The sequence below is a fragment of the Lutjanus erythropterus genome, chromosome 12, assembly GCF_056507025.1.
Source record: "Lutjanus erythropterus isolate fLutEry1 chromosome 12, fLutEry1.hap2, whole genome shotgun sequence".
Taxonomy (NCBI): domain Eukaryota; kingdom Metazoa; phylum Chordata; class Actinopteri; order Lutjaniformes; family Lutjanidae; genus Lutjanus; species Lutjanus erythropterus.
In genome coordinates, this window is record NC_139328.1 from 17,200,388 (window position 1) to 17,214,080 (window position 13,693).

The window sequence follows — 13,693 nt, forward strand, 5'->3', positions numbered from 1 at the left end:
TGTGATTTTCTTACTTTGGGAAGGCACACACAGCAGAACAGTGTGAGCTTCAGTGTAAGTCTATCAGAATAAAACATGCCATACAGCTGACTTTGGTGAATAAAGCAGCATGGTGTACTGATGAAAAGTTGAGTGACATGTTTTAAATTTGATCATCCTTGTTGCTTTTCCTGCTTACAGTTTTACTGTCTCATTTTTAAGTGTTTCGATTTTGAAAGTCTGACGACAGACATTGTCCTTCTCTGTACGTATTAAAAAGCCCTCTAAGAACAACTTGTGCTTCTGGGCTTTATAAATAAACTTGACTTGGCTTGTTTTATGTTCATGGTTCATTATGCCCTGCCACACAGCTCAAGCACAGTTGCAGCACAGCAGGAAGCTGCATTAGGAATCGGCGGAAATCATTCTGAACGTTGGGTATTAGTGACAACAAATAAAACTACCATTTTGTTCTTCTTTTGAAGCCAGTGTGTTCGGTGTGTTGGCGATTTTGTGATGAAAGGGAGCAGATTTGCCACAACAGATTCACTCAGGAGGAAACTGAAGTTTGTGTCACGAGGTGCAGAATCACCATGAGAGAACATATGGCGCCTCTAAAATAGTTCAGGAGGAGGAAATATGTTTAGATCCAGTGTTATTCTGAAGAGAGGAGAGCTCCGTCCAAACAAATGACCAGTTTCAGAGGCATTACAGTGAGTGAGCAGCCAAACAGGTGGACAGGTAGGCACAGATTGGACGTGGCATCATTTTTAAATGTAATTTGACCCACAAATCATCCATAAAACTATTCTGTCAGCTTCTCTTTAGAGTCTGTATATCAGGTGATGAAGGCCAGGCAAGTAATAAGACTGAGGCTCACATTCCCAGTGATCCTTGACATCAAAATTGCTTCGTGCTACTTGACAGCTACCTGACACACTCCTCCTGCTCCTCTCCTCACACTCAAGAGCAGTCTGCTTCATGACAGAACACCAAGATACCAAACAGATACAGGTGCACTTATAACACTCGAGCTGCATGAAAGCTGCAAAATCTCAAAAATAGATGCTCAGGAAAATGAGAAAGCTCTTATTAAGCAATAGAAAAATGAGCACTCGATGCCTGCAGAGAGCCAGTGTGTCCTCTGAATGTTTGCTGATTTCTTCTAAATGATCATGCAGGAACATCACTTTACAGTGAGACTGCCCTTATAAATAATGGCTCATAATTAGGCCACTGATTGAGTTGATAAAACTTTCTAAATCAGCATTTAAACCTCTCACCTTCATTACATATTTCTTAATAACTTACTTGCATTTAACCGCTATTAGTCAAATATTTTGATTTTGCATAACAAATTAACGTATCAAATTACCAGATTCATAATTAAGATTAGTTTTTATTAGAGTTTTTAAATTAGGTTTTAATTAGGTTGCAGCAGACATCACAATAGATTACAGATTATAGTCAACAATTGTAATCAACATACATTTAGCATAGTTTTGTAAATCCTTGTTGACTCAATCGTAAAATGCCATTTCATTATTGGATCTGATTGTTTCTCTTTCATATCATATCAATATATAATGTGAAATGTTAGCTAACAATAGTTGACTCTCAGTACAATTATCAGGTCCCTAAATGAAATAGTTTGTTATTCAAATAAATGTTTAAAGGAGCCAAATCACAAAACCTGTTTGTTCCCTCCTTATTAACCATATCAGGAGCATGGACGTATTGTCAATGTCAATATGCTAATTAACTCAAAGTAAAAATCTTCACGACAAGCTTACCGTACGGCCTGCCACATTTGAAAGAAATGTGACAGTAATACCTGTCTGGGACAGTGATGAAATGGCACAAATTACATCAGAAAGAAAGTCAGCAATGTTTATTACATCACTAAATTAGTTCACAGTAATCGAGAGAACTTACCAGATTACCAATACTCTGTATATTAATACACTAAGCCTGAAATCCAAAGAGAAAGAGTGAGAGAGGAGCTCAAACAAACTATTTACATGTTTACTGGCTACACAACTCCATTTGCAAAACTCGTGCAAGAACATGGTTTAGGCTAGAATAATCACTCATATCCCATGCATTTGTTGCAGGTCTGGGGTTCTCTCCTCAACACGACTGTCCTCCTTTCTGCTAGCAGCCCGAGGGGGAGAAATGAGGAGAGAGACCCCTATGCTGTTTGCAGAATAAGTTGCTAATTTTGTCGTTACTTGCCTTTTAGAAGTAAAGTCTTTGAAGAGTTGCTGAATCTGTTGGCAACCCTGGTTGTGCTGTGTGGACAAGAGCTGCTTTCTTCCCCTTAGTTGTGTAAGAAATAGAAATGTTTGTAAGTCATTAGTAAGATTAATTAGTAGTAAGCAGTGGCTGGATTTTTTATAATATTGTGAAGAGGTACTAGAAAGTCTTGTTTTTAAAATGCTCTTGTAGGAGGCTGACTTTTTCCTTGCTGAGGGCTTGATTGACTGAAAGAGCCTCCCATCAAGAATCCACTTATGTAGCTGCACTTTAAGATACATTTAAGATCAGCGTGATACCTGTGCATTTGTCAAGATGTCCTTCCGCATATGTTTTCTGTATAATGGAGCTTCACAATATGTGTTCCACCCAGGAATAAAAAGAAAAAAACACATTCTGAGTGGAGTGCAATTTAAGAGCTCCACTAAAAGGTTTATTTCTACATACACATCGGAAAAGTAAAAAACCTGGACCACGTGCAATCTCTAGCTTCAACCTTGTGAGCTCTCAGCGATCAGGTGCAATTGCATCAATTTGCCCATATATAAAAGTATAAGGGAAAACTGCAGGACACGGAAATAGATGGGTAGTAGTTAAGGCAAACTCTTTAAGAGAAATTGCCTCCTATCGGTCTGCTGCTTCTAGTGCCATATTTCTCCCAGAGGATTATTATCTCTGCAGCTCATTTGGACCAACCTGAAGCGCTGCTGACGACTGCAGCCTCAGCCACCTGCCATCACCGACCTCAGCAGCAAAACAAACTGTCCACGCTGTCATACTTCAGCCGCTCACTTCCCGAGGTTGAGATGCACCCTGACATGTTGCTGACTCGTTTAGTGCAGGGACAGTTGTTGTTGTTGTTGTTGTTGTTTTGGCTGTTTTTCTCTGTAAACCTGCTGCATTCTCACGCTTTTTTAACATAATGAATCTAAGAAATTCACAGCTGCCATGTCTCTGAAATCGTCTGAAGCTGCCTCCTCTCAGAATTTAACCCAGTTCTCTATTCAGGAGGCTCTGGCGCGCAGGAAATAAAAATCTGCCGAGGGGAAGTGTTATTCACAACCCATTTCCTCTGAGGAAGGGGATGAAGATGCTATGTGTTAAAATTGATCACAGCATCACCCGCGGCAGCTTTCTGACAGCAGGAAGTTCAGGTTCAATTCAGGTTCAAGTGTTTTTGGGGCCAATATTAACCTCAATCTATGGATATTTTATTTTCCTATTTGAATTGTGTAGCTCAGATTGAACATGACAGTGCAGATGTGCCGCTGCATGTTACATCTGCAAGTTTGTTGTGGTATTGAGTGCTGTAATGGTTAAGATGAGACTAAATGACACACCAACTCTATTTGTGGTTTGACAGTACATATGCTAATAATATAACAGTATGTTCTTTTAACAATTTGCTGAAACCTAGAAGCTTTGTTTTTCATGTTTGATCTCAAATGAGACCTGACTTGTTCTGAGCATGATGCAGTTTAAATTTTCCAGACATGAGGCGTGACTTAGATCCTAAAGATTTTCTGTTTCCATCCCCTTAAATACAAAGATTTGCTGCTTTTCTCTGTTTTACCTTCCTTATTGCCCGCCCCATGATACCATTGCATGATTTATGGGCGTGACTTTCTGTTATTCCTTTCACTGAACTGGTGACTGCAAGAGTCAACAATATAAACTAAATATCTTTGGACTGTTGATCTGACAAACAAGCAATTTGGAAACATGAACATGATTAATAATTTTAATCATTTTACACCATGTGTTGACATTTTATATTGGTCATTAAATGAAAAAGAAAAAAGGATTCATCAATACTGAAAACTTTGAATAATCTAAATAACTAGAATAAAAAAAAGTTGTATCTTCCTTGTTTTCTGCATAAAATGTTCCCAAAATAATAAATATAACAGTGTTAGAAAGTGTAGATAATCATTAGACTGATGAGACTGATGAAGTGTGGTAGTCATGAAGGCAGAAACTAAACTGCCTGGAAGACAAATGAAGATCAATAATGCATGAATGAGATTTATAAACCAGAACACAGTTATTTATTCATTCCAAAAAAAAAAACCCAACCAAATACAACTAAAATAAGTGTCTGAAGGTGTTTATTATGTATCACTGACTGACACTCGTGCAGCTTCCTGCAACAAATGAGTCATTTTGAAGTAAGTAACAGAATCTCTGGCTCCCTTTAACAATTTGATGATTGTTGCTTTTGTGTCTTCAGGTCCCAGTGAGCTGGATCTCAGTCTACTGGGTGAAACCGGCAGCCTGGCAGATGTTGCCTGCAAGTACGATGAGGTAGGATTATAACTTTTTTCTGCTCATTGAACGTGAACGCCGATCGAACATTTTTTGCTGTATCAATGCTTTTCTCAAGAACCTTATTTTACAACAAATCCTCACACCTAAACGCAGGGTGACGAGATCCCGACAAACTGGATGTGAAGATGGTATGCTTGTGTGGAATAATGTGTGACATGATGCCTATCTAACTTAAAAATAAAAATTTCTATTCTGCTCCTCAGCTCGTAGTATCTCTATGCGCTGCCTTCCGGTTGATTCAGTAGCACACAATAGACGCAGGTCACAGGTTACCGTAGTCTGCTGACCTGTATGATTGGCAGTGTTGCACAGTGTAAACTCTGGTTTATCTTTGGCTTTCAGTAGGAATGCATCCACAGATCAGCACATCCCTTTTTCAGCCACACGTTCCTTGTGAGACTCTCACGTACTGTGCTGTTTCATGTCGTATTCTCGCTATTTTTCCCGAGCTGGTAACAAGCTAACCTGCAGCTGATCCGTGTGAAATCAAACCACTCTGTGAGAAAAGCCTTCTCTGCTTTACAAATAGTCTTTTAAATAAAGGACAGGTTTCAGAAAAGTGTGGGTCCTGTAGTGGTTTCACTTTGGAAAACAAAATGTGAAACATCATCTCAATATGTGACTCCCAGAACAACATAAAAGACCTTAAGTATGCTACATAAGCCACGTGGAATAAGTCACATGACATTTAAGACATTTAGTATGGTTTAGTTAGCATGCTAAATTACTTGGTTTGGATTTGGAAAAGATTTGGGTCTGGGTTAAAATATATGTCATGTATGTCACATGACGGAACATAACTAACTTAAAACTTTAAATGAAACGTTGATGTTAACATGGGACTCCAAACCCGGCTTCCTGGGTGAAAATCCTGTGTGTGTTTGTCACATATTATGCAAAATACACTTTTTCAACAAAAATATTATATGTTCCTGATATCTCTAAAGACTCTTAAAATATGAGAAAAGATAATCTTCTCTTTTATGTAATTGCCCCTCCTCAGAAGATTTGTGTTCCTGAACGCCAGTCAGATCTTCCTCTCTTATGATGTCACAAAGGGCTTAGCACCACTTCTAGATAGGCGACTGTCCCGCCCACTTAATACCAAGTGAATCACAATAGGCAATGCCTGCTCCCCTGAGCAGGAAGCTGACCAATCAGAGGAGACTGGGCTCTTGTGTTTCAGACTTTCAGAGTGTGAATAGATGTTTTTCAGCTATGGCCTATTTGGGAAAAATAATGTGTTTTTGGAACATAAAAGCCTGTTAACTTTTATTAGAACCCCCAAATAATAGTATGAAGCTGAAAATGAGCATAATACATCTCCATTGATGTATGCATGCAACTCCAAGCCAAAGCAGAGGAAAAGGTAGTTTCTATAATGTCATTATTACATAAGGAGACCAAACAGCAGCAACTTGATCCATCATCAGTCCTCACAGTCCAGTGACGCCATAAACTCACTCAGTATAATGCATTTCAATTTAGAGAATTAGTTAAATGTCAAACATCTAAATGCTGTCCTTTCACCTCAGCCATCTTCATAACAACCTTGTTTGATTGTTGTCATCTGCAGTAACTTAATAACAATCTTATCATCCTCATACAGAATCTAATTTTTGAATCACCACCACTAACACGCAAAATCTCCCTCTCCCCATTTCCACATCTTCTGCTCTCACTCTCCCTGTTTTTTATTTGCAAAACATAAATGACAATCTGCAAATTATCTCTTGGAAAATGGCACCCGCTGAACTCGTTTCAAAGGCCAGATGATTCAGCGAAGCACATGTCCAGAGATAGAGGATGCTGTTGTGTAATACGTGGCGAGGGTGCAGACGAGCATCATTCCTCCACACAGTCATAACCCCGACCCTCTGTCTCATTTTCCATCCTCCTCCTCCGAGTGTCTAGAAACAAACTGCTCAGCTCTCTCTGCCTCTGTCTCCTCAGCTTTACTCTGTTTGTCTTGCACTTGATTTTATAACTTAAGTTTTTTACAACTAAGTCTTTTTCCTTATTTGAGAGTTTTGCTGCATAATGGAGGTTCTTTATAGATGTTCAGTTTTCTAACCAGGGATGGTTTCTCGGTGCATAATGTCTCTTTCAGCAGCGCAACTTTTCACATTGACATAGTGCAGTGAATTTTCCTACTTAATAATTTAAGTAAATACTCTGAGCTTTGAGTTCTGGGGTTAAGCCAACTAAAATATGATACTTTTATAGGAAAACACCATCTTGATAGGAAGGAAATCTTGCCTGTGATGGTACACTTAAACCGATCACAGGTCATCTCAGAGGCCAAGTGTTGCTACTGGCTGTTATACTAGTGCAGCTGCACATTCATGTTCCCTCAGTGAAACCCTGAATCAATGCCAAAAACTGCTGCAGGAAAAGTTGATATAAAATGGAATTATCAGAAAGAGAAGAGAAAAAGTGTCCAGCTACTGAGCAGCATGCTCAGCCCAGGAGTTTGTCAGTTCACCTTGTTACTTTTTTTTACCTTACCTTCAGCTGCTTTCATTCACACCTATCGCTGGGCTTTTTCCAACGGCAGAGAGTACCAGGATATAAAGGAAAGAGGAGGAATAACATGGCTGACACACAAAAAACATGAGGCTTTTCCACTGGCACTTTTGGCTGTGCTGAGTCAAACCGTGCCACACTGATTTGTATTTCAATTACAACTTTTATCACACCAAGATGCGCTGTGCCACGCCGGAGATGTGAGCCCAACTTACCTCCAAGCAGGATGTGGTCACATCTCGCCAACCACTGCTCGCCTGTGACAACCCTTCTTCTCTCCCCCCTTGAACAAACGTGTGTTGTGATACTCGTGTGCGCAGGAGAGCAGAGTGAAAGACATTTTTAAAAGTCTCTTTATGTTCAGCTCTCAGGAGATCTGTAGCTTCAAACTGAATCTCTGAGCTTTGAAATGTTTCTCCCCTCTGTCGCTGTTTGTACTTTCAGGTATCTGCTTTATTACACACGGCTGATGTCTGTCACTCCGTGCTCACTCACTTTTGTCTTGGAGAGACTCACACTCACTAACTCTAATCCTGGAGCTGAGACTCAACCATCAACCATTTTTAGGCTTTCGACCTACTGAATCTTTAAGAGCTACAGTTCTTCACCTTCAGCCTGTACTGATGTGTGTCATACTGTCCACAGAGTACGTCACAACTTCACCGTTCAAAACCAGAATTACTCTAACAGCCGGGTGATCATCCACCATGTCTTCTAAGCTTCATGGCCAACTCTAATAAAACACTTTGTCAAACCAGACAAAAGTGTATTTTCAGTGACGCTCGTCGATCATTATTGACCAGTGTCAGCTACTCATCATCATTCTTCATCAATCTGACACATTCAGAGCAGGATAAAAACTGTTCTATCAATGCAATATGGTGGTAGAGCAAACCACAGAGGAGTGGAAACAAAACCAGCAGCCGGCTTGTTGAGGACAGCGGCGTCCCTGTGCAGCACTTCCTGTGGCGAGCTGTGACACTCTTTTCAGCAAAGTGGGATGGAGACATGGGCAGCCTTGTCATCCCATGTTTGTGGCCTCATATATGAGACATAGATGGACTTTGGTAGTGTGCTGATCTACACAAGGTGGCAGAGGAGGGGGAACAGAAGGGCAGAACAGCTATTTTTGGGTCTCTGGTGTCAAATCTCATGGACATTTTCCTCCAATTATTTCTTGCTTTTCATCACCTCTAATTTATTCCTGAAAAAAGAGCATCTAAGGTGGATGTGACTTTTATTTCTGGGTAAATTTTTTGGATGATGGTGTATTTTTACTCTTCCCATTCATATCTGGCTAAATGTAAACAATATAACAACAATGATATTTACAAGCGTAAATCTTTAAAACATTAGGTTATCAGGTTACGGTGTATCTCTAATCTCACTGTTTGGAAAATATACAGAAAAGAAGAAAATGAAATAGCCATTTCTTCAATTACATTACAGAAATATTACAGTGAAAAATCTCCCAGTAAAGTATCTAAGAATGACTCATGTAGGCTAGAAACTTATCAATAATCTATCTCTATTAATTTGCAGATAAATTCAGAGAAATTTCAAATATGTTGCTTTGTAATTACCACCAACTACATGAACATGGTACTTGCTAATATAATATAATTACCTATGAAATTTGGAGCAATTTGGAGGTCATTTCTAATAAATGTCAAATATATTACTTGGAAATTATGGTAATGTATTGGTAAAATTATTATTTATACATATATATATACTTAGGTAAAGGATCTATATACTTCGTCCATGTCAAACCATTGCCTTCATAAAGCTCCCAAGTTCTGCTGGATGTCTATTTGATTGCTAATTGGCAAAGAAACAATTTATTTGTTCACACTTAAATATTTCCAAGATTTTCTGTTGTGAAACAGCAGAAGAGGTTCAAAGATGTGATTTACACCTGAGCTCAGAAAATGTGTCTGGTGAATACAGTGTTAATTGGAAGAACTACAGAGCAACAAAAAGGGAATTCAGATGTTTACCCGGTCAGATGTTTACAGTATGCAATATAACAAACAAATGCAACAGCTGCAGGATTGTTCTCTGGACAGAAGTCAAAAGGCACTGTGGAAGATGTAGAGGATCACTACAGGAAAAAAGTAACAGCTATTGATGATTAGTTAAGCGATTTCCATCAGAGGTGTGCAGGATGTCAGGCAGCTAATTTCGGTGTGATGAGAATGATGAGCCTTCATCAGCCCACCAGAGCATCTCCAGATTCATTTTGACAGTTCAATATTGTTTTCCTCGGGCTTGAAAATAATGAGGTGGGGGCAACAACAGCGGTTTGTTTGATTAGATCACACAGGTGAGTCGCTGGGAGACTCTGATGTGAAGGAATTATTAACAGAAATGAAGACTGAGAGAAAACTTGTGCTGCTGCTAACAAACATCATCATCCTGCTTCATCAGATGTCAGAGGGACTTTTAACCGGTGCAGCTCTGAGCATGATGAGCTCAGTCTCAACAACAATTCAGATGGTTTGCCATGTAATCTAGGACAGATGTTATTCACATAGTCGTCAGAGGATTAGTCCTAATGTCTTTGATGATTCCTTCACTTTTCCTTTAGTTCTAAAACTTTAGTTAATGATAATCTGAACCCTCCAAAGCAAACAGAAGATAAATCCTGATGATTTTCATTATTTCATCTGATTTCACAGAGAAACTGTTTCATAACCAGTTAAAAACGTCTTGTTGTAAGTTTAAATACAGTACTTGAGTAAATGTACATGCTACTGTTACTCCTTATAGTGGTAGCTGGTTGTGTTAGACTATTACAGACAGTATTACATGTTAATGAACAGGGCTGCATGGAAATTTTGGATTTTAGGGTCAGCCATCTGTCAGTTTGCTGGTCTGGCAGTTGGTCCATCCACCATTTTGGTCCAGACTGAAATATCTCTTGGATAACTAATAACTATTGGATGATAAAGAGAAAACATTGGCTTAGCAGCATCCATTCAACACTGTTGTTTTTCTTGATTGTGCAATGAGCATCACAGCCTCAGACTTTAGGTGTTGTTGTTTTTGGATGCATAGAAGTGTGTGTATCACATACCAAAATACAGTGCAGCCTCAACTTAGCAGAAAATAAGAAAAGTGTGTTTTTGTGTTTATATACATACAGTAATATCTCGTCTCCGTCACGTGTAAGCAGTGCCTGCTGTGCGTGTGTTTCTGCCTCTCTCTGAGTCATCAGAACAGTTGGTGTACCCACATGCCAAGCTGGCTCGTCGTTGGCACCCAGCACTCCCCCACACTGACGTTTTTTATTTAACACGAACAGAGCTCTGCTTCACTTCGTTCTGGGTCTCTACTGTCTGTAAGTGCAGCTCCACTTCACTCTGACCCGTCTGCGAACAGCCGCATGTCTAAATCACAGCCGTTAAACTCAGTTTCATAGCGATGTGTGGTCAAGAGCCGGTAATAGATGGAAATGTCAAGGGGGGTTGTTTTCTTCCTCAGTCGTCTGTCCGCAGTCGATGCCAAGCTGTTTTCTGACGGTTACTGACAGTCAGCTGTCTCCAGACTGCAAATTGCTCCGTACAATGCTAAAACAAGTCAGTTACATTGCTTTGTATTTCACACAGCATGACTTCAGTACTGTTAATCCCCCACCTACTGTAGGAGTGGAAATCTCAGGCACTGAAATATGATTTTCTCTTTCTCTTGTCTATCCTCGTCTTGTTGAGCTATTTCACTGATGACAGGTGACCATCTAGTGTTCTGTCACTAAATGATTTCTGTATCTTTCTGCTGTATCTTGTGTCCAAACCTTCTTAGAAAAATACATTCATTGTACTTATCTAACTATATATAGAAGATCTGACTCCTCTTTGGCAGCAGGACGGCATCATTTACTGTGGTGAAATGTTAGAAATGTTAGCTAGTTACTTTTCAGACTATAATTTTCAAAAATGATGCCTTTGGTCCGGTGGCTTGGTTGGTAGAGCGTACACCCGCCGTAAGTTCCATGAGTTAGACTTGCAGGACAAACCCTGGCATTTTCACAAAAACTGAAGCTCATTAAACTTTTTACATGGTTCTTCACAGATCAGCGACATCACAAACATGACGATCTTAAAGAATATGATACATTGCTGCAGATGAAACTACCAGACAGTATATAAAGTAGTTAAAATTGGCTCAACCTTAGATATCTACAGCAGTAAAATGCAACGTACACATTAATGCAGCAGTAATATTAATCCAGAAACATCAGATATAATAGTAAAACACTGACAGGGACTTTTACTTTTGATAGTAAGTACATTTTGCTGAAAATACTTTTACTCAAGTAAGATTTTGAATGCAAGACTTATACTTGTATTGGAGTGTTTTTACAGTGTGCTGTTGCTACTTTTACTTAAGTAAAGGACATGAATACTTCTTCTACCACTGATCATTTGTCTTTGCCTGTCAGTTGCAAATCCATGTTGAAAAGTAAATCTTTTTCCTGATGTTAACAACGCTTTGGTTAAAGTTTGGTTAGGTTTAGGGAAAGATCACAGTCTGCGTTAAGGTTATATGACCTTTGTCGTCATATAACAGTGTGAGAACGACAACAATAATGTGTATTTCTGTCCACACTAAGCTGGCAGATGGTCATTTCACGCTGCATTTATCTGCATATTAGACATTTTTCCCTTGAATGTGAAGATGGATGCTCCGTTTTCACACATTCAATTGGTTTTTGGTGGGAAGTGAGAGGAAACATGGAGGTGATGAAGCACATAATGGATTTTGATAGCTACATGCCTGAGAGACCCGGCTGCTAGAGACAATAGATGACTGTTGTATATTCCTACTCAGATTTTTTGTAGATGTGTTGCACAATTTGAATCATTTTTACTGCCAACAAACATCATAAGGTTGTGAGCTGTGCTGGAGAATGAAGCTCAGTCCCAGTTTGTACAAAACAAACACAATGATTACATCAGTATCCAAGTTCTAATGGAGCTTTCAAGCTGTGCATCCTGGTGAGAAACTCAAACACAGAATCTGATCTGTACTCTTGACATTCCCTCTCTACTCCCACGGCTTGGTGTTTGCATGACTGATCAGTTTCTGTGTGTCATTTAAATGATCCATTAACATTTTCATCTTGAGCACTCTGCCTCATCATTATTTGCCCAGAAATGAGACAGCACTTATCCACCAAGTCCATTAGGCGCCTGAGAGTTGAACATTTGAAAAATTGTTCATTCAAATGATCCCAAATCAAATTATTCATGTATATAATTAAAACATCAATTCAATATAATTATTTTCTTCTGTGTTTCTGTCATTAATGCCTCAAATTGCTTAAGATATTCCTTCAAGTTACTAGTGTTTGTCTCCTTGAAGCTCTTTCTTTGGAATTGTTGAATTTCATACGGTTTCATTTTTAGTCTTAGTGTTTAAATTACACAGCGGCTTTCGATGGAGGACTATTTTCCAGTGTGCACCGTTTCTAAAACATACCACATGCACATGCATACATGGCCAATTTCAGAGTGACTATGAAAAGCATGTTACTGTTAATTTTACAGATAGTTAAAGAGTTAGAATTAACTTTCCCCAAACACGTAGTGCGGGCGCAGAACAAAAAGCGCTGGTCCTAATTTGACGCTCCAGAATTGAAACAAGCTCAGTGGGAGTGTCAAGGCTTTTTTCACAAGTTAATATGCTTTTTGCAACATTTAAAAGCAAACAGGATGCAAAGTAAGTGACATGTTCTTTCTGTCTGTCTGTCAATCACCTCCATTCTATGACAGAACCACGGACAGCGCACCAGGGTGGCGCACACAACATCACACACAACATCAAACGTCCAACGTCACAAATTAAGTTTATGGGGAGCTCATGTCCTTCTCAGGACATATACTTTTTTATCTTGCATTTTGGTAGTTGGCGGTTAAACACTGTGCTATGTTTTAAGACCTGTAAACATTAATATCTATGGAGATCACAGATCACATTGTTATAATATTGTTGTTGTTACTGCAAATGTTCAAAATATCTTGAGCGCCTAATGGCTACAAGTAAATGAGAGCAACTGAGTAATTAGCAGTTTTTGCGGTTAGCAATGTAAGGGTGCAAATTATTAATGAAATTGATTATCTATGAAACAAGTCAAAGCTGCAAGAGGTCAAACATTAAATGTGAAAGAAGTCACTTAAAGTGATGAATGGAAAGAAAGATGTGATAAAGTGTTCAGTGAAAGAGCTCCCATAAACCACTGCACACTACATCAACAAAGTCAGTGGAGCCCAAAATGGAGATACAAGTAGGGCTGAACAATTAATCAAAATTTCATCGAAATGGTAATATGGCCTACTGCAATTTTCAAATTGCCAGACCATAATTTTACCACGTAATTTGTACTCTTGTTCACTAAAATGATATCCGGCTGCCTGAATCCATGTGAATGCATCATTAGCAACTGTTTCTACAGTAATATGTTCACAATGTCAACTGTAGATGAGGTAATAGTGTGTCAGTATTGTGTTTTGCTACTCCCACATGGCTAAGCAAAAAAAAAAGCAATTAATGCAGCTGTAAATTGAAGCAGCAATCACTGATAGAATTGAGGGGGGATTTC

At 39.0% G+C, this 13,693-nt stretch overlaps 1 protein-coding gene across 1 annotated transcript in view; it reads left to right on the forward strand.

The window, feature by feature from the left end:
- ak5 (adenylate kinase 5) overlaps positions 1-13,693 on the forward strand; it is a 98,934-nt gene that overhangs the window by 52,803 nt on the left and 32,438 nt on the right. The window contains exon 8 of the mRNA XM_084733129.1: positions 4,466-4,539. Coding sequence (XP_084589255.1) covers positions 4,466-4,539 — 74 coding nt within the window. The remainder of the gene's footprint in view (positions 1-4,465; positions 4,540-13,693) is intronic.